General features: G+C 38.8%; 2 protein-coding genes across 10 annotated transcripts in view; both read right to left on the reverse strand.

The window, feature by feature from the left end:
- osmr (oncostatin M receptor) overlaps positions 1-4,774 on the reverse strand; it is a 9,249-nt gene extending 4,475 nt beyond the window's left edge. Inside the window, exons 1-12 of one of the 2 annotated variants that reach the window (XM_017306754.1) lie at positions 4,544-4,774; positions 4,304-4,449; positions 3,315-3,468; positions 2,788-3,060; positions 2,387-2,516; positions 2,025-2,173; positions 1,613-1,746; positions 1,395-1,536; positions 1,155-1,234; positions 803-1,010; positions 366-545; positions 188-289 (exon numbers count right to left, since the gene is read on the reverse strand). In XM_017306754.1, coding sequence (XP_017162243.1) covers positions 188-289; positions 366-545; positions 803-1,010; positions 1,155-1,234; positions 1,395-1,536; positions 1,613-1,746; positions 2,025-2,173; positions 2,387-2,516; positions 2,788-3,060; positions 3,315-3,468; positions 4,304-4,449; positions 4,544-4,631 — 1,786 coding nt within the window. In that variant the 5' untranslated portion in view covers positions 4,632-4,774. The remainder of the gene's footprint in view (positions 1-187; positions 290-365; positions 546-802; positions 1,011-1,154; positions 1,235-1,394; positions 1,537-1,612; positions 1,747-2,024; positions 2,174-2,386; positions 2,517-2,787; positions 3,061-3,314; positions 3,469-4,303; positions 4,450-4,543) is intronic. The other variant, XM_008418111.2, reaches the window with a different exon arrangement.
- A 49-nt stretch (positions 4,775-4,823) lies between these two features.
- Positions 4,824-23,845, reverse strand: part of LOC103470008 (rho guanine nucleotide exchange factor 28-like) — a 50,902-nt gene continuing 31,880 nt past the window's right edge. For 4 of the 8 annotated variants that reach the window (XM_008418113.2, XM_008418112.2, XM_017306750.1 and 1 more), the window contains 24 exons: positions 22,575-22,664; positions 21,860-21,983; positions 20,922-21,066; positions 20,637-20,692; positions 18,853-18,910; positions 16,834-16,978; positions 16,367-16,497; positions 16,148-16,288; positions 14,662-14,912; positions 14,440-14,565; positions 14,243-14,360; positions 12,811-13,065; positions 12,644-12,720; positions 12,371-12,549; positions 12,156-12,253; positions 11,865-12,062; positions 10,622-10,753; positions 10,390-10,523; positions 10,256-10,303; positions 9,598-9,702; positions 9,327-9,485; positions 8,637-8,888; positions 7,515-7,863; positions 4,824-7,422 (listed from right to left, as the gene is read on the reverse strand). In XM_008418113.2, the coding sequence (XP_008416335.1) occupies positions 7,232-7,422; positions 7,515-7,863; positions 8,637-8,888; positions 9,327-9,485; positions 9,598-9,702; positions 10,256-10,303; positions 10,390-10,523; positions 10,622-10,753; positions 11,865-12,062; positions 12,156-12,253; positions 12,371-12,549; positions 12,644-12,720; positions 12,811-13,065; positions 14,243-14,360; positions 14,440-14,565; positions 14,662-14,912; positions 16,148-16,288; positions 16,367-16,497; positions 16,834-16,978; positions 18,853-18,910; positions 20,637-20,692; positions 20,922-21,066; positions 21,860-21,983; positions 22,575-22,664 (3,562 nt within the window). In that variant the 3' untranslated portion in view covers positions 4,824-7,231. The remainder of the gene's footprint in view (positions 7,423-7,514; positions 7,864-8,636; positions 8,889-9,326; positions 9,486-9,597; positions 9,703-10,255; positions 10,304-10,389; positions 10,524-10,621; positions 10,754-11,864; positions 12,063-12,155; positions 12,254-12,370; positions 12,550-12,643; positions 12,721-12,810; positions 13,066-14,242; positions 14,361-14,439; positions 14,566-14,661; positions 14,913-16,147; positions 16,289-16,366; positions 16,498-16,833; positions 16,979-18,852; positions 18,911-20,636; positions 20,693-20,921; positions 21,067-21,859; positions 21,984-22,574; positions 22,665-23,845) is intronic. The other 4 variants (XM_017306752.1, XM_017306751.1, XM_017306753.1 and 1 more) reach the window with 2 other exon arrangements.

A 23,845-nucleotide genomic window follows, 5' to 3' on the forward strand; every position in this document is an offset into this window, starting at 1 on the left:
TATTGGGTTGAGGACTTTTTATAAGAATTAGACAGCATTTTAGTGCTAAAAATTTATACGTGTAATAAACTAATCCTGACTCAAATTTTTCCTTTCCTCTGAAATACAACATATTTTCAACAAACAGACAAAAAAAAAATATATATTTTTTTTTAAAGAAATATTTTTTCTCAGTAAAAAGACATACTGGACTCCTGAATGTATCCAGTCTGTGTCTCCAGTAGTTTGTCTCCATGATCTGTGCATCCATAAATGTCGAATGAATATCTCAATTCCGGTTTGAAATATCCTGCAAAACCATCCCACAGAAATTACAGTAAGTGTCCAAGTTGATAGAAAAAATACCAGAGAAGAGAAAAACTTACCTGCAGGTAAGAAAGTGTTGTTTCCTTTAGGCACTTTCATCCACTGCAGCGTGCAGGGTTCTTTGCTTCCCATGATGCACCACTCCACGGTGTGACCGCAGGTGACTGAAGTTTGCTCATTCCACCACAGATGGAAACCATCAGCTGTTCTGTTCAGGCGCTTCTTCACTGGAGGGATTTCTGGACAGCCACAAATTTACAATCATTTATTATCTAAACTTTTCAGCTTAATGCATCATCCTGTGAGAAAAAAACAGTCAACACAAAGGAGTGCATACAAAATATTTATTTCATATATTAGTTTGTCAAAATAGCTTGAATGTACACCCCATGTAACAACAAAAGCCTGCTGGGTCATTTATTTAAAAAAATAAATTTTAGTCATATTTACACAAAGAAAAATCCTTAAAAAAAAAAAAAAAGTATGCCAACGTCACCTGAGTCGTCCTTTGCCGGGATGATGATGCGGGCTGAGATGGACGACCCCGTGCTGAGAACAGCTTGAACAGTAAAGTTACACCTGCTGGGACCAATCAGGACGACTGCCTGACTCTGGCCGCTGTCCTTCAGCTCTGCCACAGTTTGACCTTCCTGTGACCACTGGACTGCATAGCTTTGGATCTTCACTGGGGTTGCTGTAGCAGGCTGGTGACAGAATGGATCAGTTTAAAACTGTTCAGAAGACAAAGTTTGGCTCTTATTTGTACTAAAATAATAATAATAATAATAATAATAATAATAATAATAATAATAATAATAATAATAATAATAATAATAATAAAAACATACAGGCTTCCATAGCAGAGTGACATTACGAATGTCTGAATCAGGTTTGCTCTCTATTCTCCTCCATAAGTCCAAGGTTACCACTGAGGAGTTGTTTGTTCAAGGGAACAAAAGTGGGATGTCATTTGTTAGGGGAAAAAAAATAGAAATAATTGTTTCAGAATAAATGTCAGTTCAACTTTTTATTTCTTCTTTATGTTTAGGCCAGACTAGACAAGTCAGAAACTCTGATTTAAAGCTTACGTGTTGTAAACGATACAGGCTCGGTCCATTGTCCCCAAAGTCTCCCATTGATGGAACAGCGCACCTTAGCAGAGTAAGTCCTGTTTGGACGCAGGCCATCCAGACGCACTTTACAGAGACCATCCTCACTGCTACAAGGCAGCTGTTGCAAAGAATGAAAGTTGCAACAAAACTTTAAAACCTCTGGTCGTTCTGAAGTTTAACAGGGTGGAAATTACCTCTCTGTTGGTGTCATTCGCTGCAGAAACCTGACAAAGGAGTTTGTTCTGGGTCAGGTTCCCTTCTACGGTCCAGATCAAGCTGACGTCAGTCACCCCGGGGATCACTCTGGCCAGCTCCAACACAGGTGACACTGCACATATTTTATTAAAGCACCAATCACTCAAAGCAACTTAGAAAGTGTAAAATAAAAGAAAAATATTCATTTTATAGGAATTGATACGAGTGCCAATAAGTGTGGGACTGGTGTCAGCCCATTGTTTCCCATATTCCTGCACATATTGGATTCCAGCCTGAATAAATGTCCTCAGTCTGAAGGCTGGATTTTTCTTTACGAGGATCCATACATGTTATTATAGAATAATAACAAGATGATGCTGCTCATTTCATTTAGCTTAAATGATGCACAACCTCTGTCAGAGATATTGAAGCTGTAGGTTGCCGTCTCTTCTCCCAGATGGTCCTCCACCTTCAGACGGATGTTGTATTCCTGTTGCTGTGGCACAGCTGGGAAAGTACAGGATGGTGGCTGACAGCAGACATGAGCCTGGCCTGTGTTCCTGGTTATTGACATCACATAAGAATAAAGAGAAAATACTTTAAGCATGAACAGCATTTTCAGAAAAAAAAGTCAGACTAACTTCTTATCATTTAAATGTCTCACGAGCCAAACTTTTGTCAAACATACATTTTTCAGTCTTTATTGGTAAAAAACTGCACATTCAAGGGCACCATAAAAACCCAGCCACATTTATTGTGCTGATTATGCTTACTCAATGTAGAGTTTGTGTGTCTGGTTATTGCGGTCATGCTGGTCTCGTTTCCTCCCGGGGTCCCACATGCAGGTGATGCTCGTCATGTCTGAGGTTGTGCAGTTCAGGTTTCTGGGCTTTTGAGGAGGAACTGCAGGAAACAAACACAGTTCTTAAAGTGTCAGAATTTATCATCAGCTTTTTTTTTTTCAAAATATCTGTAGATCTTTATCATGCATGGTGGGGACATGGTTAGCAACGTTGCCTTAGAGAAAGAAGTTTAAATGCGTTCAGAAAGGAATAAATAACATCAATCCGACGTTGATTAGTCACTTTTACCAATAGGCCAGCCGCCCCATGTGTTCCAGAAATGACTAAGTGGATATTGATGATGAATAGACAGATTCATGTTATAAACTTACAGCTGATGAAGTTCTCGACTACGTTGCTGTTTCCTGTTGAATCAACACAGCTGAAAAACAGTCTTTTGATGAGGGTGTTTGGGATTGTCAGATTGGTCATTAAAATAGCCTGAACCCCATCTCCAATGTTCAGAAGTGGGTAGGAGACCTTCCTCAAGGTGATACCCGTGATGTTTACACCCACTGGGGGAACACAGCAGAGCGTGGCAGAGCTTCCCTCTTTCAGTATCCGTCCGGAAGGGAACATCAGGGATTCATCTGCTGCTCTGGCTCCTAAGACACAGATAAGCAGTTTAATGCAGCTCTAAATGTATATTTGCAGTGAAACAAGAAAACAAACCATTGCAGCTATGAAACACGACAGGAATAAGTGAAGAGAATGAAGAAAAGATAAATGACTTCCAATTGTTGTAGTGGCTGTAAAAGAACAGAACAACTTCAAGATTGAAAGAAAGAAAGAAACATGGAGGCTTTTTTTGAATTTTGTTTAAATGACAGTCTTTTTGGCTGACTCCCAATCGACTCACCATGGATGGTTACCCAGTTGCTCCAAGGACCGGCGGCGGTTTGATGACAAAAACTTCGTATCCTGACTGAGTGATCGACACACTCAAGCGGCAAATCGGAGCTCCACGTCAAAGTGGACCAACCCGAGTCCCTAGTAGGTACGCTCACATTTCTCTGGGTTTAAAATAAAAACATGAACAGTTTGGAGTTTATGAAAAGAAGGATCTACATAGATATTAAAATTTGATCAGTATGGCTTTAACTTTTAAAGAAATAGCGCAAAGTGCACCATGGTTTAAAAATACTCAATTTGACTTTCAGGTGAGCAACAAATTTAAAGTTTTGACACTTTTGCCAAGTTGGATTTATGTCTGGACTTTGACTGGGCCCAGTATGTCTTGATCTAAACTACTGCATTGGTGTTTAGTGATACTGTAATGCTGAAAGGTGAACTTTTTCCATGACTGCCTGTTAAATAGCTCCATCCATTAACTGTGATGACACAGAGTCCTGTGTCATCACATCTTACATTTCACACAGGTGAACTCTACTTACATGTTCAGATCATCTGAACTCAGCTAGGAACATCTAAATAATGGCAGGATTTCAGTGCTACTTCACCCAGTTACCTCGGTTTTTTACTTTCACGTGTTTTGCACATTGTTGGTCCACATTCTGTCTCTGCTTTAAATAAAGCTACAATCAAGATTGTTCACCTCTTAGCAAATGAACAAACTTTCACTTTCAGGTGGGAATTAAGTGATTACGTTACAACAGAGAGGCAGTTTCTGCCCAAAGAAATGACAAACAGGAAAGCATCAATCACAAAACAAAAATGTTTGTTCAAGTTCAATTTGCTGCTGTATCAACCACAATTCTCTCAAAGAAGAGAGTTTTGCAGACAAGGGTTTAATCACAATTACATTTGTATATACTAAGAGGACGTTAATAAAGTATTACATGAAGCCATGTAACCAAATTTGAGGCAATGCTCCTGTTCCATACTCACATTATAAATAATGGTGCGACTTTTTGTGCGGCTGATTTGGATCTCATAAACGTCGCTCTCCGATGCTCCCCTGTTCCTTGGCCAGCTCACTACAAGGCTTTGATTGGCATTAAAATTACGAATGTTTGGTTTTGGTGGCAGAGAACCTGATCCAACATAAAAAAAAAACACAACTCTTGAAAATGCTGCAGGAAAAAAATAAATACATTTATAAATGGAAATCCAGAAAACACAACTTACCAAAGTCCCCACAGCCCTCCGTGTGAGGATGAGAAAATATAAGATACAAGCCAAGCAGGTGAGCGCAGAACAGTTCGAGGTTTCCCATCCTCGTGACTAAATCAACAAAGTGGGACTCTGGCCGCTGACTGCAAACACTAACGGGAAGTCTCTTGAGTCAAAGTCAAATGATAGTTTGAGTGCAGTGGGTAGTGGAGTGTTGCGAAATGTTTCACAGGAACTCATGAGAGGTGCGTAGCTTTAAGCGGATGCTTGAAATAAGGTGGAAGACACTAAAATAGATGTTTACCAAGATAGTTTTATATACACAGTGTTGCGTCACATACAGTTCCGGTCAGAAGCTTTCATACAGACATCGCTGGCATGAATGTCATATTGATCTTAGTGACATACTCATTTAATTAAACAGCTTTTTTGAAATATGAAATGACTGTATAAGAATACACTTAATTGACTTTAAAAACAGTAACCAATGGAAAGGTTTCTATTGGTTGTGGATTTCCTCCAAGTTTGAACAGTTTTCTTGATAGAATTGGTTAAAAGGTTGGTTTGTTGCACAAACCTGGCCTTTTAAAATATTCCAAACATTTTTAACAGGATTTAAGGTCATGACTTTGGGAAGGCCACAAAGCCAATAGCTTTGTTTTATCCAGCTTTAAACCCGTTATTTGTTTGGAGTAAATGCTTTGTCGGAACACTCACCAACGTCGAAAAATATCAAATATATGACCAAAAATGTCACAACTACAAGAACAAAATAGCAGAAACATCAAGAATCACTGTATTTATGAAGGCATTTGTGAACTGGAAAATACTGAAACAGTATCACTGTCAACAGTGAAGAAGGTCTCAACATAAAACCTGTGACCTTTTTAGAAAAACACTGCTGCCCACATGGACAAACCAAATGCCTTCTGAAGATCATCTCTATGGCCAGAGTAGACAAAAGCTACGCTGGTTTTACACAATGACAGGAAATTTCTTAGGAGTGGAGGTGAGGTTTTTGAACAAGTAAACACTGTGACAACTAACTACTGGGCCTGGTGGTGATGGGATCATTGAACTGAGCTCTTCTGCTGCTAATTGTGCTAGTTACTTCCTGTACATACTTCAACTTCACCTCAATTTATCAATGTGTTAGAAACCTGGACACAGCAGGCTGTTTCAGCAGGACAGTTATCCTGTTTATATGCATCATCATTAGTTTAGGAATGAACCATATTAACTAAGCTTCCCAACTTATAGACCACACTTTAGAGCTCACCAGTTAACCTGAGCTAATTCCACTAAGAGGTGTGGTTAAATATCCAGCCAGAAATAATTATTTAGGTTCTCTTGGTGCTTTTTGTTTGTACCTGGATGTTGTGTTTTTTTTCTAATTCTGTCAGAAAAACAACGGGAGGATCCCCTATGCACATCAAATGCAGATAAAGTTGTGCAAAAAACAAAAAAAAGTTTTGTATCTCAGTAAACCAGTCACAAACATAGTTTTGATAACATCTATGTGTAAACATTTCCCTTTGAGACAAACGGAGAGAAATATGTGAACTTGTATTTGTCAAAGTAGTGACAAATCTCACTGAATTTTCCATTTACAACTAGAACTTGATCAAATTGAACATACCAACTATTACTTTTACACTAGAGCCTCATTCACCCAATCACACTCACAAACACACACACACACATTCCCACGTTGTAGGTGTGCTTGACGTTAAGTGCCACAGCTGCAGCTGAAGTGAAATGTCATTTACAAATATGGACTCTGAGACAAATCAAACTGATAATAAGAACACATTTGACCCCTTGTGTGTAAAAACTCAAAATTGTTCAGCTAGTGATTGTTTTTTTTTTTTAAATCGCTGAAGCTGCATTATGTACAACAGTCCCACGCTGCAAAATGAACAGCTAATATTAAAGTGGCATTCATGCCGCCAATGAAGGTATGTAAACTTCTAATACACAATGAGACATTTCAAAACAAAACATTATTAATATCAGGAGTGCGTGAAGCTATCTATGTCAAATAAATTATAAGAAAACAATTATCTTTACATCAATTACAGCATCAGCAATATTTTTGGCACTTCGGAGATTAAAAAATTAGGAATATACAATCCTTTTTCAACACAGTGTGCATAGGTAGCCTATTCATAAGAATAAACATTAAATATATATGTATATATATATACATAAAAAATGTCAGCATATTTGTATCCTTTGCTTACAACAAGTTATGTTGTAAATGTACAACTTAAACAAAGATGGCACTGCAGAACTGGCAAACAGAATATTACACAGTCTGGGGCAGAACTTCATTGACTTTATAACAATAGTTGACTTTAAGTGCTTTTGGAAAAATGTATCAATTCTTCTGTTTAAACTGTTTGAGTTAAATGCACCTCTATCTTCAAATTAGTGCAACAAATAATAACCTAGAATGTAAGGGGGAAAAAAAATAAGTGATTTTTTTTTTTTTTCACAAAATTAAAAAGGCACAATGGTTTGATCACCAAGGAGGCACACCGAATTACGTAAAGGCACATAACAGTCAGAATGCCTAAATATTCGGATTTTTAAATGGACATGAGTTCATTTTAAATAGATACGTCACAATGAAGATGCAGATAAATTATCCTTTTCTTCCAGTTACTGAACTGGCAGCTTGCTCTGCTTCGTCCTGGATTCTCAGAGGTAAACGATGTTTTCCTCGACTCCCTCCTCTCCGTTCTGTCCTTCGAGGGAGAGATAAGCCTGGGGTGGGAGCAGCGGGGTGAGAGAGGGAGAGGAGTCGTCGTGCTCCTTAATGGGTCCGTGACCTGTGATCCCTGACCTCCAGGGACCTGAAGTTTGCGTTTCCTCCAGCTGGGTGAAATCTGCTGCAAGGAGGAAAAACGGGTCAACAATTCTGGGATCTGAACGAAGAGGAGATGAATCAAGCTCATGTTTTAAAAGCAGAAATATGTCCTACTGTTGCTGCATCTCTGCTGCTGTGAAGGCACTCTGCGGCTGAAGGGATGGAGGCAATCGGCGGCCGGTAGGGAGCAGCTGTTGTTGTTGCCGTACAGAGGCTGCTTGCCGTGCGTTTGGCTCAGCAGCGTGTTGAGGCTGTTGTAGAGGCTGGCGCTGACGCTGCGGTCGGCTGAGCTGAGCGGCGGCCCGTCCGGATTATTCTTCCTCTGCGTGGAGAATGTGTGCTGGTGGTTGTAGATGGGGGGCTGGTGGAGGTGGTTCTGTTGCATGGAGCTGAACAAACCCGACTCAGTCTTGAACAGTGAGTAGTTCCCATCAAGGCTGCCTGTGCGGCTGTGTGTGGCAACCTGGAGACGTAACACACAAAAAAAAGAGTGGAGGTCAAGCAAACCACCCTGTTTTACTTTTATACATGTTTTTATTCCATAAACGTTAATTTCTCTGCTTATTTCTACAGCAGACGACAGCAGCTGTCCCTGCTTAAAATTTTTACTTTAGCTTTCTTGAGAGGCAAAAAATATTGTATGGTAATCATGAAATAGAAATGTGTTTTTTTTTTCTTGTTATACAAACTATTTGATTCAGGAGAAATGCTTTGATCATTTTAACATTTCAAAAAGTTCTTTTCAAAAGTTATAATCTAGACTTGCGCAATTAATTTGGTTCTGATTATCCTAAGTGATTGTGACTTCTTTTAATACATTTAATAAAATGATTTATTAAAAGTCCATTAAAAGTGCCAACTTTGCATGATTTTGTAAATTATAATTTAATGCAAATTTGGCATTTTTAATGGACTTTAAATGCAACTTTTAGAACAACTTTGCAATAAAAGTGTCATTTACTGAATGACACTTCATGACAACTGTCATAAACATTCATAAAGATTTCTTTATGTTCATGACAGATGTTATGTTTATGACAGTGTCATGTCAGTCTTATGCACACCCCTTCAAATAAAGTGCTACCAAAATAAATAAAAACATTTCCCGTTGCCAAAGATCTCATTTTCACTCAAGAAAACCACATGAAACATGTTTACAGCGCAAACAGCCATTTTTTTGTACTTTAACATTTCCTGCGTTGATGCATTTCCTCCTCCTCTCTCTGATCTGCTTGCCTTGTATCCATCCAGTGGTATTGTGACGGGCAGGCTGCTCTGGCGGCTGTGTCTCCAGCTCTGCAGCAGCCTCTGCTGGGCTTCGATCCTCTCCTTCTCCCTCTCCACGCTCCTCTGACCCTCCCTCAGCCTGTCCAGGTTTTGCTGATACTCCTGCAGCTGGGCGTCGAGCTCCTCCCGCTCGCAGCGGAGCCGCTCCGACTCAGACAGACACTGCTGCTCTCGCTGCTCCAACACGCTCTCCTGCTCAGTCTGTAAGCAAACAGGCATATATATGTTTATCTATGCTTCAGAACATTGTATCTTTTTAACTTCAGTAGATTTGATCATGTTGCAACCATAAAAACCCATGTATGTACAATGAGACCAACACAAATTGCTCTGTGTCTTTTGGATGGAAAGTGATACAAGGTTTTCAAAACGTCTTCTTTTTTCTTTTTAGGGAACTGAAAACTTTTGCTCTGCACAATATTAAGACTTACATTTGCAAAATTTTGTTTTGTCTTTTCCTTTCACTTCTCCGAAGAATACATGTAGCGGTTACAATGGTCAAAAATTCAAAGGGGTAGGAATATGTTGACATTACAGACAGAAGCTGAGAACAAAAAAAGTTACTACAGGAACGATGAGAGTATTTTGGTTCCATTTTAACTGCTGTGAATGAAGAAATAAGACAGAAATGAGTCTTACCTGCTGTTTCTCTCTGGCCACACATTCTTTTTCCCAGCGCTGCTGCTCTTGTTTCAGCTTAGCTTGGAGCTTCTGCACCTCATCCACATCTTCTTTCTTCCTCTCCAAACTCTTCTTTTCCTCTTTCATCTTGTCAGTGCTCCTCTGCTTCTCCTGTTCCTGGAGGGAGAAAAATCAAATCAGCATCTTAATGCGATTTTGAACCTCACATGCCACAAGTTCATTGACTGGCTGGCAGATAAATGACAAATAAATATTTATATGAACAAACCAAGTTGGTTTGGAGGGAAGTGATGCTGCGAAGCTGAGGTCTTTCTCCCTCTTGAAGGAGGAGTTTCTGGACTTCATAGAAGCTGTCCTGGAGGGTCACAGCTGCCTGAAAACATGAAATTCAGAACATAACCACCATGTTCTGAATGTCATCAGAGGTTTTCCTCATCAGAATACAAGCTAGTGAATAAATATAAGTAAAAATATATATATTGCCACCGTTTCCTGACCTAATTACTATAATGAACATAAAAAAATATTTCTAAGAGTTATATTTTAAGGAATTAGGCTAGCATACACTAAACTTTAATAATGCATTCATTCCCTTGTCCTGTATTTTACCGTAATTTCCTTAAGGTTCATTTCATGTCATTTTTATTTATTTTATTCACTCAATAATAAATATAAATAGTTCCTGTAACAACTGAAAGTAACTGTGAATGAGAAAGAGCAGAAAGAAGCATAAACTTATATCTGCCATCTATTCACATGAAAAGAAAATGAGCTATTCAACTTTCACAGACATATTTCAAAAACAGAAAAAATACTCACAAAGAAATAAACAAAAAATACAAATCAAAACATCAGTTTGATCAGTTGATCATAATGATTTTCAATTCTTTTTAAATGCAGAGAAAGACATGCATTGTTCTTCCTACCTGCAGACTGTAGAGAAGCTGAGTCAGGCTCTGGACGCTCTCTGCCACCTAAACACAGTGGATCATTATACAATAGTAATTTTTATTTGTTAATCTGTGAAAACTACTGATGGGCAAAACTGAAGACATCAAACCTTTAAAAGTGTTCCTTTTGCGTCTCCTTTCCTTATCTCGACAGCTGAGCTCCACAACGCGCTCTCCAGGCCCGCTAACTCGCTGTCAGACCCCAGAGAGTTGGAGCTGATACTGAGCGTGCTCAGATAATCCGCTGCATGCATATGGAAATCAGAGTTGTCCATTAAGATTTCTGGAATTTATTTTTAAAATATATGAAATGCTGAACTGTTGGGTTGTCCTGTGACTCACGTTCAGAGGGAGACTCCTGAATGCTGCTGCCGTGGCTGTTGTAGCTGCAGCACTCCGGGGCTTGGAGAGGAGAGTTCTGACTGTGGACCGGGACGCCGTCACGGGTCTGGAGAATGTTGATCAGGTTCTCAGCTGGAAAACAAACTTTAGTAAATATTGATGATTGTTCTGCAATGCAGAAAAATACGCAATTCTCATAGATATTTTAATCACCCATATAAACAGAGGTTGTGCTCTTGCTAACAATTAAAGCAAGAGATTGTGTTTGGGTTTTTTTTTATGTGTGTCTCTCCTGATCTACAAAGTGTAGAATATACCGTAGGTGTGTTTGAGCTCAGATTTATGGGACATTTTTTTCTTTTCTTTTTTTATAAACAAATTAGTAAATAATTGATTTAAAACAGCTGTTGCCTGTTCTTTCGTGTTTTTCTTTCAAAACCTGTAAGTCAAGTTGTGAGAAAAACAGCAAAAAGCACAACATGGTGATTTAAAATATTAATTTGCCAGGATGTGACATTTAAATTACATGTCACTAATACACAGAAATTATGACAACAAAGTCAGAAAGGGTCATTTTGGAGGACTGAACCGACATGATGAAAATTGTGACTCTTTTTTTAAAAGCAGATAAAGGAAAAATTATATGGTTTTATGGTGGAAACCATAGTATTTGGAATGATGGTTTAAAAAAAAAAAAATTTCTGGGAGGAATTTCTCAATTTGATGCCCAGTTTCAAACTGGGATCAAAGTGTTTTCAGTTCAAATCATTGCGTTTGAATTTGTGACTCAGCTTAAACTCAACTTCTGATGCTTATTGGTCTACTGTATGTCATTTTGTCTGCTGCAACCCACAGCAAGCAGTTCAACCACAAATTGAGCAGCTAGTTTTTAAAAAGAACATATTTTTGTGTGCAAAGCAAGCAACCGCACGCATAAGTTAAAATAGAGAAAAATAGAAACCTGAGGGTAATCTCTTGTTTCCATCACTGCACAAGTATAAATTATGATCGTACGGCCGTTATTAATAAGAAACCTTAAAAACATTGCATCATGAAAATGTTGGCACATTCAGAAATCTGTAACTTTAAAAATATGTTGTGCAGCCATGTTAAAGAAGGTCTGTTTGCAATAAATGCTTAAATCTTGATAACATTTTATTAGGGTTTTTTTTTCACTGCAACATATTTTATCCCGTCGTGAAATCTCTTGTTGTAAATCCATACAACAAATCCTGACCCTAACCTTCTCTCAGTGCAGCCGTGAGCAGCGATGACGCTTGATGCGGCGCCTCAATGTCGAGGCACTGTGCAGGTCCCACCAGCAGATGGCGATGTGGGACAGATTCTGGTGACAGGAGAGTTAAGTCTGTGAGCTCAGCGTACAGCTGCAACTTTTCCTCCAAGTTGTGGCAGATCTGCTGGTCCTGACCAAGCAACGTTTCTGCACAAACACAGAGAATAGGACTTTCTGTTTATATTTTTTATTTTAAAGAAAGATTTAAAATATATAAGTATCTTTAACTTATTTTATTACCCTGGAACTTGCTAATCTTTTGAACTCGGACTTCTGCAGCTTGTCTGGCTTCCTCTGTCTCTGCAGTTCGCTCCTCCTCCTCTTCTTCCTCTGGACAACTGCCGTGTAAATTAACAGGTTGTGAGTAACCCAAGCTTTGTCACCCATTAACTTGACACACACACACTGACTTTAACTCAGACAAACACCCTGCTGACGTGCACATACATACACACCTCTCCACAGCCTGTCGGATGTGTCTCATCCAGGCATTCCTCTCCTCTTTTGTGGTGGTGTGAACTTCATACATCTCTGGCCCCACAGAGGATGCAGAGATAAGGAACATTCCTCGCTCCTCATTGGCTACCTCTCTAACAATGAGCTTCTGCAGAGGAATAACTGGAGGCTTCTGGTCCTGAGGGAGAGCCCAGAAAGGCAAGGTTACAAGATGGAAAACTTGAGTGTAGGTGTATCCAATTTCAAAGCATTGTTTGGGTCGATGCCCTTACCACAGATGCAAATATGAAGCGCTGGTCTTTCTCTTGCAGAAAAACAAGGACATCCGTGAGCAAAAGAGCTAAAGTGTCTGGGAACCAAATAGATAAATTTACATCAGCTATTCAGAAAGTATTAAACAAATCTAATTTGGCAGCAGAGATGATGATGATCTTCACACCTTTTAGACGCCCCGTGGCAGTCTTCCAGTAGAGCAGCCCTTTGTGCTGCAGAGCTCTGTGCTTGCTGTGCAGGTCCTGTTTGCGAAACATCTTGCCGTTCTTGAGCTTGGCGAAGCTCTTTGCTTCCAACCTGGCGAGCACTTCCTGCAGCTCCTGAGATCGCTCATACTTACCGACCATCAGGTCCACGGCTGTGATGATGTCACGGATCTGAGCCAGGGCATCTGACAAGTTGGAGTGTTCCTGGCTTCCGTCTGGGGGTGGTAGCAGTGGCGGCAAAATTAATAAATAACTTCGTAATGCAATGCAGCTTCGCTGTGATGCGGTGAAATACGTCCTGATCGAATTACTAAAACAAGAATGCCTTCTGTGATCTTATCTTGCATAGAAAAGTTTATAAAACAGCAGTTTCTTGAAGTGACCATAAATATGTAGTATACTGAATGTATCTTTGCTTTGTTGCTGCCAGTTAACATAGTGCCTCACAAATGTATTTATACTTCTTGAGCTATTTAAGTTTTTCTACACCACAACCTGAAACTTTTAAATATTTTTTTGTGACAGAAGTGAACAAAGTAGGGCATAAATGCAAAAAAAAAAAGTATTTTACTTTTTTTTTATTTACTAATGAGTCTGAAAAGTGTGGTGTACAGCTGAATTATCCTTTCTATCTTCTGAAGATCCTAGATTTAACCTAATCTAATTACATTTAGTTTCTGCATAAATGCAGCTGTTCTGTGAAGGCCTCAGTGGTTTGTTAGAGAGCATTAGTGAAGAAACGGGATCAGAAAAACAGAGGAACACAGCAAACACGCCAAATGCAATGTTGTAGAGCAGGATCAAGCTCGGCTAGAAATATCCCAAGGTTTAAATATCTTACTATCTTTTAAATATGGAAAGAATATGGTATCGCAAGCCCACCAAGATATGGTTCCACACCTAAAAGTGGCAGCACAGAGGGCATTAGTAAATCTGGAGGAGCTGCAGAGATCTAAAGATTAGGAAGGGAGGGAGAACTTGCTGAGTGGACATAGCTAATTAGATATGCACTTCGCAAATCTGGACTTTATGACAGCATGGCAAGACTATAAACTGATGTGGACAAACACCCTCCATTCAGTGTTGGCATAATGTACTCTGCAAAGTTGGAACATCAGACATACCATAAAAGACTTGTGTAATTGCAGCGATAGGTAGTTTTACGAAAGCAGTCAAGGAGGCTAAATACAAATGGAAGTCATGCTCTTCAGAAAAAAAAAGGTTTTCTTGTAATCACTAGTTTGTGTTTGGCAATCATACAAAATCCTAAAAAATACACACAAGTTTTTTGATTTTAATATGACAAAAGCGTGAATCATTTTAAAAGGTACTGTATAAAAAAAACAACAAGATTTAACGTGCATGAATTTTAAATCTTTTAAGATACGTTACCCTGAGTGTACTGCAGTATCTTCTCTAGCAGAACTGGATACTTTGTGATGCGCTGCGTGACCAACAGGATGAATTCTGGCACTTCTCTTCGTCTGACCAGAGAGTTATTACTCTGTTGCTGTCAGGAGAGAAGGAATGCGAGTGTAAAACATCTTCAGCTAAGCAAAGGCATTTTGAAGGTGGGAGGGGAAACTTACTCTGACAAAGTTTTGAAACTTTTTGTTCTGCTGCTGGAGCTCTTTGAAGACATTGACAGCCTCCATGTGGTGACTGCAAAACTCTCCGTACACCTGCTTCATCGTCTTTGCATTCTCATCGGAGAACTGAAGGAGATGATGATGATGATGATGATGATGATGATGATGACCACTAACATCGATCTCTGATTATCTCTGACTGCCAACCTGCCTGCCACCAACCTGCTGAAGCAGTACGTCTCCAATTTGATGGATGAGGTAATTCCGGGAATTGTCGGTTTGTGTTGCAGCCTGCCGGCGTTCCTGCAGAGCTCTGAAGAGGTTTCTGTGGAAAAGCAGGAGAGGATCCAAGCAAGGGAAGATCCGGGCCACGCAGTCCGAGTCGAGCTGCAGCTCCTCCAGCATGCCTCTCCTGAACACCTCCGACATGACCGTGAGAGTTTGAATATGGTGCAGCTCCGTCTGCATCAGCTCTACACAGAGAGAGAACACTGAGAGTCAAACGTCTAATGGTTCACACACACAGACGACTCATTTATTTGGGACGTTTTCTCACAGTTTTAGCCAACCATTAATACATAAGTTAATGTAAGATTTTGAATGAGAATTAATAAAATTGTCAGGACAGGTTCAACAGAAGAGCCTTTCTTTGGACATCTAGGATATGATGGTGTTCAGTAACTGGGGGGCTGGTTTTAGGCTCTTTCCAATGGAACATAATTATATAATAGTTTGGTCACAACTATTCAAAAATAGCTGTGTGAAACTGGGAAACTTTATCATGTGCTTTTGTATTTGTAGCATTTCTGTGGGAATGCTTTGGTCTTTTGGATGACCACATTTCTAGATTTCAATAGATATGTGACAAATAATACACATATGGTAATATCCTGACACAAAATGGCAATTAAAATCAAATCACAGACTAAAGGCTCATAGCCAACTTAATGGAATTGTATTTTGTTCCTTTCAATTTAGTATTTAAGATATTTATAAGGCACCAATTCACAATAAATATCTTAAGTCACATTATAGGTCAAAAACAGGTCACATTCATAATTAAAATCCAATTCGGTCCAAATTAGTCAATTATAATTCATAGTACAATTCAGTCATAGTCATTCAGTTACATAAAAGCAAATAGATTATTATTATTTAGAGTAATGACAGTTATTAAAAAGTGTGAAGAAGCGCAGTCATTGACATTGCAGCAAATATTGACTATATTCAGGAGACATAATAAGACATATGAGAAAGTATGAGAAAGAAAAAGAAAGACACCAAGCTGAGGACAGTAATAGCTCCATCAATGGCTCTGAAAGTGGCAGATGGAGCTTAAAGTGTTTTCTAGGTCACAGAAAAAACAGAACATATAGAGTTCTTAGCAGTAATATGTTTTGCCAATTACTCTGTCCAGGAAAGAGACACAGCTCCAAACAGAAGTAGTGATATGAGAGAAAAGAAATCTCAGAGAACACACAACACTAATGGCAGCAATAGGTCCAAACATGGCTCCAACCAGGAAAGAAAAACAGCCGAAACACAGAAGTACTTAGCCAAGAATGCTGTCTACAAAACAGAACGTTGCAAAGAAACCAGGAGTCATTTTAAATGTGTCTTTTTGTATACTTTGAAAGCCTCCTTGTTTGTGCAGTACAGCTGCACAGCTACGTCCTGCAAGAAACAGCCAAAGACAGAAAGACCTCACCATAAATAACATCTTGTCGTTTGATTGTGCGTCTGTCGTGTTGTCTACAAAAGTCTGGACAGACGGCGAGACTCCACGACTCCACCTCGAGCCCCAGCAGGTCAGCTGACAGGTCACTCAGCAGAGGAGCATCAACAGTATCTGTATATACAGCATCAAGACAAAGAGTCACTTTTTAATTGATGTTTGCCCAGATTCCTGCTGCTCTCTGCCACTCACCCTTTGAGCTGATAGGTAGGTCGGTGAAATGGGGAGTTGTTGTGACAGGTATTCCTTCTTCAGGCGGAGAGCTGTTGGTGCAAGCTGCCATGTTGCTTTCACTGTCCACCCCTGCTGCTTCACTCCAGCCTCTACAGGGAAACAATGTAAAAAAAATAAAAATAAATCAGGGCTCGACGTCCTTGTTGAAAAAAAAAACAATAACTTCAACGATAGCTTCAGCCACATGAGCGTGACGTTGACTGATCAATATTTACTGCTATCATTCAGTGCTTATGGATTCAGACATTTCCTAAAAAGCTCGTTTGCACCACTTATTATTCATAGTGCAGTCTAAAAACATCCCACAGCCACAAGTGTCTAAAAGTCCTTCATAATAATAATAACATTGACAATAGTGATAATGAATATTAAAATAATTGCATAAGTAAATGAGTACTTTGGCATATAATTTGCTGCTGCCCTACCTGCTGTCGATAGAGATTGATTGGCTTTTGGAGAAAGAAGCGACTGTTTCCCTTTTCTCTTTGGTCATTGTTGGAGCTGAAGATGACGGGGAAGAGCAGGCGGAGGAAGAAAAAAGAGAAGCTGGAGAACTGTCCTTAACAAAACCTGAAAGATAAACAGGAACATGAACCAAACTCAGCGAGGAGTTTGAGTTGGCAAGTTATTTGTATCTGGATTTCAGATTAAAAGTGTTTTTAAACTGTTGATGTTTTAGCAATACCATTTCTGTGGTTTCAAGTATTTTAAATGACATTCCAAGTAGTGACTAGAGTTTTGTCTCCTCCATTGCCTCTGCCATAAGATTTTGCTAAGAACTGCCAGCCAGCTGGCTGAAAGTAAGTCCCCACCTACATTTAGGTGCTTACAAGAAAGACAAAATTGGCTGGTCATTCTCATTGTTGCTGATCTATTCACATAATATCCTTATCATCAGATTAGCCACCACCGTTGGCATCAACACAAAACTGAACATGTCTCTTTTGTTGAACTCAATTGAATCAAAATTTAAGTCCAGCTCCTTTTTAGTCACATCTTGTCCATGGGTCCATCTTCTTTGTGTTTTACCTTTTTACCCTTGTTCACACCTTCTGTAAATACAGTGTATTTTTTTAACCTCCCAACTCCCTTTGCAATTTCTACCAGTAAAATTTAAAAGTAACAAAAGTCCTTGTTGGCACAAAATGCAGAGTAATGAAACGTGGAAGTTCGCCAATTAAAATTAACAACACACCAGTTCTTCCGTCCCCTCAGGCTAAAGAACTAACTTTTATTCTCGACTGAACTCGGGTTCTTTCATTATCAAGATAATCTCTTCAATATATTTCTTTCTGCTTAACTTTAATAGCCTTCTCTCATCTGTTACTCCAAGCAAAACTGTATCAGTTGATCTACATATTATGTTTCTCGTCACTGTGTGGTTATCATGAGGCCCAGAGCTTCCAGCCACTTTGCCCTCTGGAATTCCCTCCTTCTGCAACTCCACCAGTAAAAGAGACTGATCTTATAAAAAAATTATCTGAGCAGAAGCAGACACAGTGTAGAGTTAAATCACACAAACCCTCTCGTGCCGTTTTAAGATGATCGAATCATAGTCGTCTTGATAGTTCCTCTGATTACTCAAAGATTTCTGATAGTGACCCGTAAATAGTCTAATATTTTGTGGGATCGTTCCAGTAGAAGCATCTGGTTTTTACTATTGTCCTCCAGAGCTGACGACAGGAAGTTAGCTATTTTTCCACTTTCATTCTCATGTTAAAACAAAGCTGTTCAACTCACTCTGATGATCATTTGACTTCTTGATTGTAACATTGTGTACAGTATTTTCCAACTTTTAACTTTTCTCTTGTTCTAGGTTGTTATACTTCTGAAAAATTATCTAAAAGGTGGACATAAACAAAATATGTTGCACAGTAAGTGCTTGAAAATGTCAACTTAAGTAAGTAGTTGTGCTTTAAAGTTTTATCTTGAATTTATGCACCACGTTGAAAATAGCAAAAAACTTATTGATTGCACTATTATCATAGTAACAACTGTGGCTTGCAAGATGATGTTAAATGTGTTTATTTTAAATCTTTGCTGCACTACTCAGAGTTACCATAGTTTCAAAGACTTGTGAAATACTTGTATATATATCCTTTCAAAAGCTTTCATTAAATTTTTGAAGAACTGCAGAAGATGACATTAAAAATGTATTGGATTTTATTTTCTTAGCTGATAATTTTGTATGATTTACTTCAGATCATGAGCAACCTTAATTTCCCAATAGTGCAAGAAAAAGGTGAACGCAAAAACACAAATAAAGACAATCCAGGCTTCACCCCCAGCTGAGTTGGATTGAAGTTTAACTGGGCAGACTGGGGGAAGGAGGGCAGAGGTTTACTGAACTGTGAGATGAGGGAGGACAGGTGAAAACTAAATAAATACAAACTAAAGAAGGACTTTTGATCCCGAGTTACTTGGGTGGGGGCAGGGATACTCACTCTGTGGGAGAGACATAGTCTTGCTTTTTATTAGCACTAGATTCCTCTCCTGCAGCTTCTGGGGAACAAAGATAATTATATTAACACGAGCAGCCATAAAGTCAGTGATTTTGTTCATAAAATGCACATGCAGTCAATATTTACATAAGAACAAGGTGACTGTAAGAAAAACACACTTATATTTTTTTAAGTGTGTTTGTGCAGTTCATGGGGTTAAAAGGTCATTTGTGTTTGCAGAGGCTCAATAGTGTTTAATGTGACAAGTTCCCAACTCTGTTGTGAGAAACCTATTGTGTGTATGTAGGCCTGCAAAAAAAGTGCAAGTGAAAAACACATAATCTAACAACTATTGTTTTTTGTGTGTCGAAAATGACAAACCTTTTTAAAAGTTACTGAAAAACATATTGTATTAATTTTTTTTTAAATCAGTTGGTTTATCTTTTGTATGATACAACATACAAGTTTTATTTTCCAAGTTCATGCAAAAGGCACACACACAATCCTGCTTTACAGTAGAGGAGTATCTCAAAGGGAAATACTGTACCTATTCAGAGGAAGAAAAATGTGTGATTTATACTAATTTTATGAATAATTGAATGTTAAAACACAATCTGAGTGGTAAAACTATATAAATGTTTACTTTTGATATGTGCAATGAGCAGCCATGCTTAGGAAAAAGGAAAACATGCAAACATGGAGTCTGTCGACAACATTCCCATTGAACTGAGGTGAAACATTTTATTCCTAAACAAGAATTTAATCCTTCTGTAATTACGGTGTGGTGGAACAAGGTGTGTGCTTACAATCACTGTTGTGACATCACATTTTCTGAAGATTCAATTCACAGATAAAAGTGTTGAATGTTTTCTTTTAAACTGGCTGTTATTTCTCACTCTTCAATCACTGGCCCAGCAAAACAGGCCTAAACCAAGATAGCATCACAATATTACACCAGGGATAAGATGTTTTCTTTTCTCCACTTGGTCTCATCTTTCCACTTTTGTTCAGCTACACACTTCCAGTCTGTTCCCGTCATTATAGCAAAATGTATAAAGCCAGAATTATTGTTTATAAAGAGAAGTGACCAGTTGTTCACTGTTTATCTGATGGTGAACTCACAAAGAATGAAAAATAATTAAGATCTAAACACCAAAAAGGTCTGGTACCCTAAAAAAGTTGATTTTCCTGCTGCCTCGAACTCACTATTTTGAGTTCAGATAAGCTTCTTTTGCTGTAATTACTGCTTTTGATTCAGTAAATTTAAACTCAGATAGTTTAGATTTATGTAGAATTTTTTAAAAAATGCAGTCTACTCATAACTTCCAAGCTTATGTGAGTCTTTACTTTTTAGTTTTTGTTATTAATTTGATTATAACAAGGCAGTATACTGTTTTTTTCTGGTCAGTCTCGATTTCTGTTTTGCTCTATGGATCCTCTTGTTTGTTTTTTCATTCTAAGGTCTCCAACACATCAGGGAAACTTTTCTGCAGGCTGTTTCATATAAGTAATCATTTTAAGGTGAAAATAAGCATAAGGATTTATGATCTCATCTCCTTCAATGCATCAAAGCACATAACACTAACTATGCCCTAACATGCATCAAAGTACGGGCTGCTGGCTGAGGTCTTTATACTCAAAGAATTCAGCAAGTTTATCATATTTTAAGGATATGATTTAAAAAAGATATTTCTTATTAGTACTGGGTAATCAATTCTGATACATTATAATAAAAATAAAATCGTTATTTGTTAAACTTGACATAAAAATGAATAATGAGTGATTACCTTTCCGCAGGCTGCCACAGATTCCCGACAGGTTTTATGGACATTCAGAGAGCAGTCTACAGATTAAGGCAGAGGAAATCCAGGTTAATCTCATAAATTGACTGACGGCAAACTGAAGTATCACATATACGGATTCTGTTTCCAGTGATTCTTCCGTCATGAAACATACTTAGAGTCACTATGGAAAACATCATGGCAGCGCGTGCAGAGTAATTTAAACAATCTTCAAACACTCCAGCCACTACAGGACATTATCCAACACCAGTTCTGACATTAAATACTCACTGGCGCACTGCAACGACTCTTTCCCAGAAACAGGCTTATCACAGGCCACACAGAGAGAAGGAGCAGGCGGAGACACGGGAACGAACTGGTGCCCATTAGACGCTCCCAGCTTCTCTTTTCCCTCCTTCGTCTCTTTCCCTTTTACCTGAAACAAAAGAGGTCATAAATACTTGGATTTTACTCCTTTGGCTGACGTGTACTGTACTTAAAGCCACATTTTTATGTAAACCACCAAAGATGTAGCACGTAGCAGCCCTCAGTTTGGTGCAAGACACCTGTTGCAGTGAGGCTAGCTGAGATAAAGAGGCACATGAGTGGGTTTTTCTGTTTACTTTGCTAAGGTCTACAGGGACAGCTGATGTTAGAGTGCTTTATCCTTGGGGGGCATTAGAGGGATTTCTCTCTGTATGTGTGTGATGGGGCCATATTTATTTTCTTCCCAGACTTTGCAAGGAAGTCCGAGAGCGTGTGTTTGTTTTTTTTGCTGTCCCAGTGTATTGTGTGAGGAAAACATGCCTTCAAGCACATACAAACATGTGTTCACGGGATTACAACAGAACGTGTTTTTAGTTCTTCAGGCTTTTTTGGAGAAAAAGAAGTAAGGGCTGGAAGAGGGAGGGGGGTGCTACATGTTATGTAAGGGAATATTTTTCACTATGTCCTCTGCAAAGTCCTGAAGAGAGGAAACTTCTCCCTTTCCAAATAAAGGCACAACTTTCAGACAATGGGCCCCCCAGTGCAGGAATTCTGACCGGGCTTTTCTGAGGGTTGTTAAAGTTTTAGTGCACTTCTTCCAGAGGCCTTTCAGCTCTGACTTTTTAATTAGAAAGGTCAACTGCAGGGATTTTTCAGTCACATTTTAAACACATGCCAGCAAAATCTCACCCAGTAGGAATTTTATTTTCCCTTTGGAGCAAAGTCCCTCAGCGCTGACTCACCTTGGTTTTGCTTCGGGTACTGGACATCCTGCTCTTTAGGAAGCTGAAGGTCCGGCTCACTTTGTACTTCTCCGACTCAACCTTAGACGGGATTATGTATTTATCCCACTCTTCATCCTCAATCCTGTATGATATATTCAAAGGGAACTCACTCTCACATGGTTTCAGAATTACCTCAGCACTAAAATCTAACATGCATCTCTTTTGCTATGAAACAAGCAATTATTTTAGTACTTCAACAGACTGGAAAAGGTTGACTAATCAGGAAAAATGGTGTCATGCTGAAATGAAAGAATGTCCAGACAGTCTTCTAGGACCCCTGGTCTACAGATTATTACTCTTAATAACATGCTTGGCATGCTTGGAAGTCACTATGGACTCTAGTGGTTGCTATTTATAGATCCACCTTGGCAAACTCCAGTTATTAATTTGTCAGCTATTTTACAGCAACTAATGTTGGTTACCACAGGCCTCCTAGGTTAAAAGAAACAATGACAGAAAGATATGAAGGAAACATGCAATGAAAAGCTACCTTTCCCTATATATTAGACCAAACCACTGTGCATTCCTGCATAGCCAAGTACAAATACAAATGCAAAAAAAAATAATAATCTGAGTGTTTAAAAGATGGGCTGGAGATTGGTGCTACAGCAGGGACAGAATGAGGTACACCACACGTGCATGTCTGTGAGCCCATTTTTTTAAGGAGACATACTCTTTGAGGAACTCTGTAAGCGTGAGATGTTGGAGTGATGTCGTGCTCTCCTCCTCTGCTGACTGGGCCCGCTTACGGAAACCCAGAATCCTGTGTGGATATAAAACACCTCAGAAAGGCTTCATATCTTCTCAGGTAGGAAACTGAAAATGGAAAATGAATCTTGTTGGTGGTATCTGGGATTAAGGTTTAAAGAAACTGTGTCACCGACATTTGTTACTAAAGGGTTTAAATGGAGTTTTAGTGGAACCAAATTACAACCAGAAAAGCACTAACAGCACATACAGTCATTATAAAAAGTGAATGTACACAGCAATTCAAGGTTTTTTTTTTAGATCAGGCCACATAGAAACAATCTGATCTTTGCTGGTTTTTTAGACTAATCGAGTGTGCAAAGACACACAGCTGATTCCAGAGTTTCATTATTAACTGAATAAACTTTTATTGGAGTATCTGTACTTAAAAATGAGGTACATCCCATGATTAGGCAGCATGTAGAACCACATTTAGTAGCAATAATTGTTTTCTGTATGACTACATGTTTTCATGTTGTTGTATAGGAAGTTTGGCACATTATTCTTTACAGAACCTCTTTGTGCTTTGCATTGAGCTGTACAGCACCAAATCTGCCTTCTTTCACGTCAAACACATCTCAAAACGTTGTCCTTCTCCACCTGATCTTGTAGCTGAAACTCTTATTCGTGCTTTCACAAGCTCCAGTCTGGATAAATGCAACTGTGCCTTCTTTGAACCAGTCATTAAAGTTCTGGAAAGGCTCCAACATGTCCAAAATCAGGGATTTTACAGTTCATGCCAACACTTCTCCCCCACTATCAGTCAGTTTCACGTAAGTTGCAACATTTGTTCTTGGCCAGGTTTCACCTACTGGACAGATCTTACCACCAATTCTGGAATACTGTGAATACTCCGTGAAATAAAATGGTGTTGTGACTGAAAAACATGCCCAGTCCAGCATCCCTCTGTAACCATGCTTGGTATGAGGTGTTTTTGATGATATCCTGTGTTCGGTTTTTGCCAAACATGATTCTGTTGGCTTTGGCTGAACATCTCTACTTTGGCATATATTTCTAGCAATCTTGTGATTCATGTTATTTTCAGATAATTATGGTCACACTGATGATTATCAGTTAATAAGTAATGGAAATGTGTTTTTTTTTTTTTCAAATTAAGCTCTTCTATTTTGTCTTTGTCTTCGTTTAACTAACAATCACTGCAGAATGTGTTTTTTTGTATTTGTACACTTAAGGGTC

The sequence above is a fragment of the Poecilia reticulata genome, linkage group LG9 (genome assembly GCF_000633615.1).
Source record: "Poecilia reticulata strain Guanapo linkage group LG9, Guppy_female_1.0+MT, whole genome shotgun sequence".
NCBI lineage: Eukaryota > Metazoa > Chordata > Actinopteri > Cyprinodontiformes > Poeciliidae > Poecilia > Poecilia reticulata.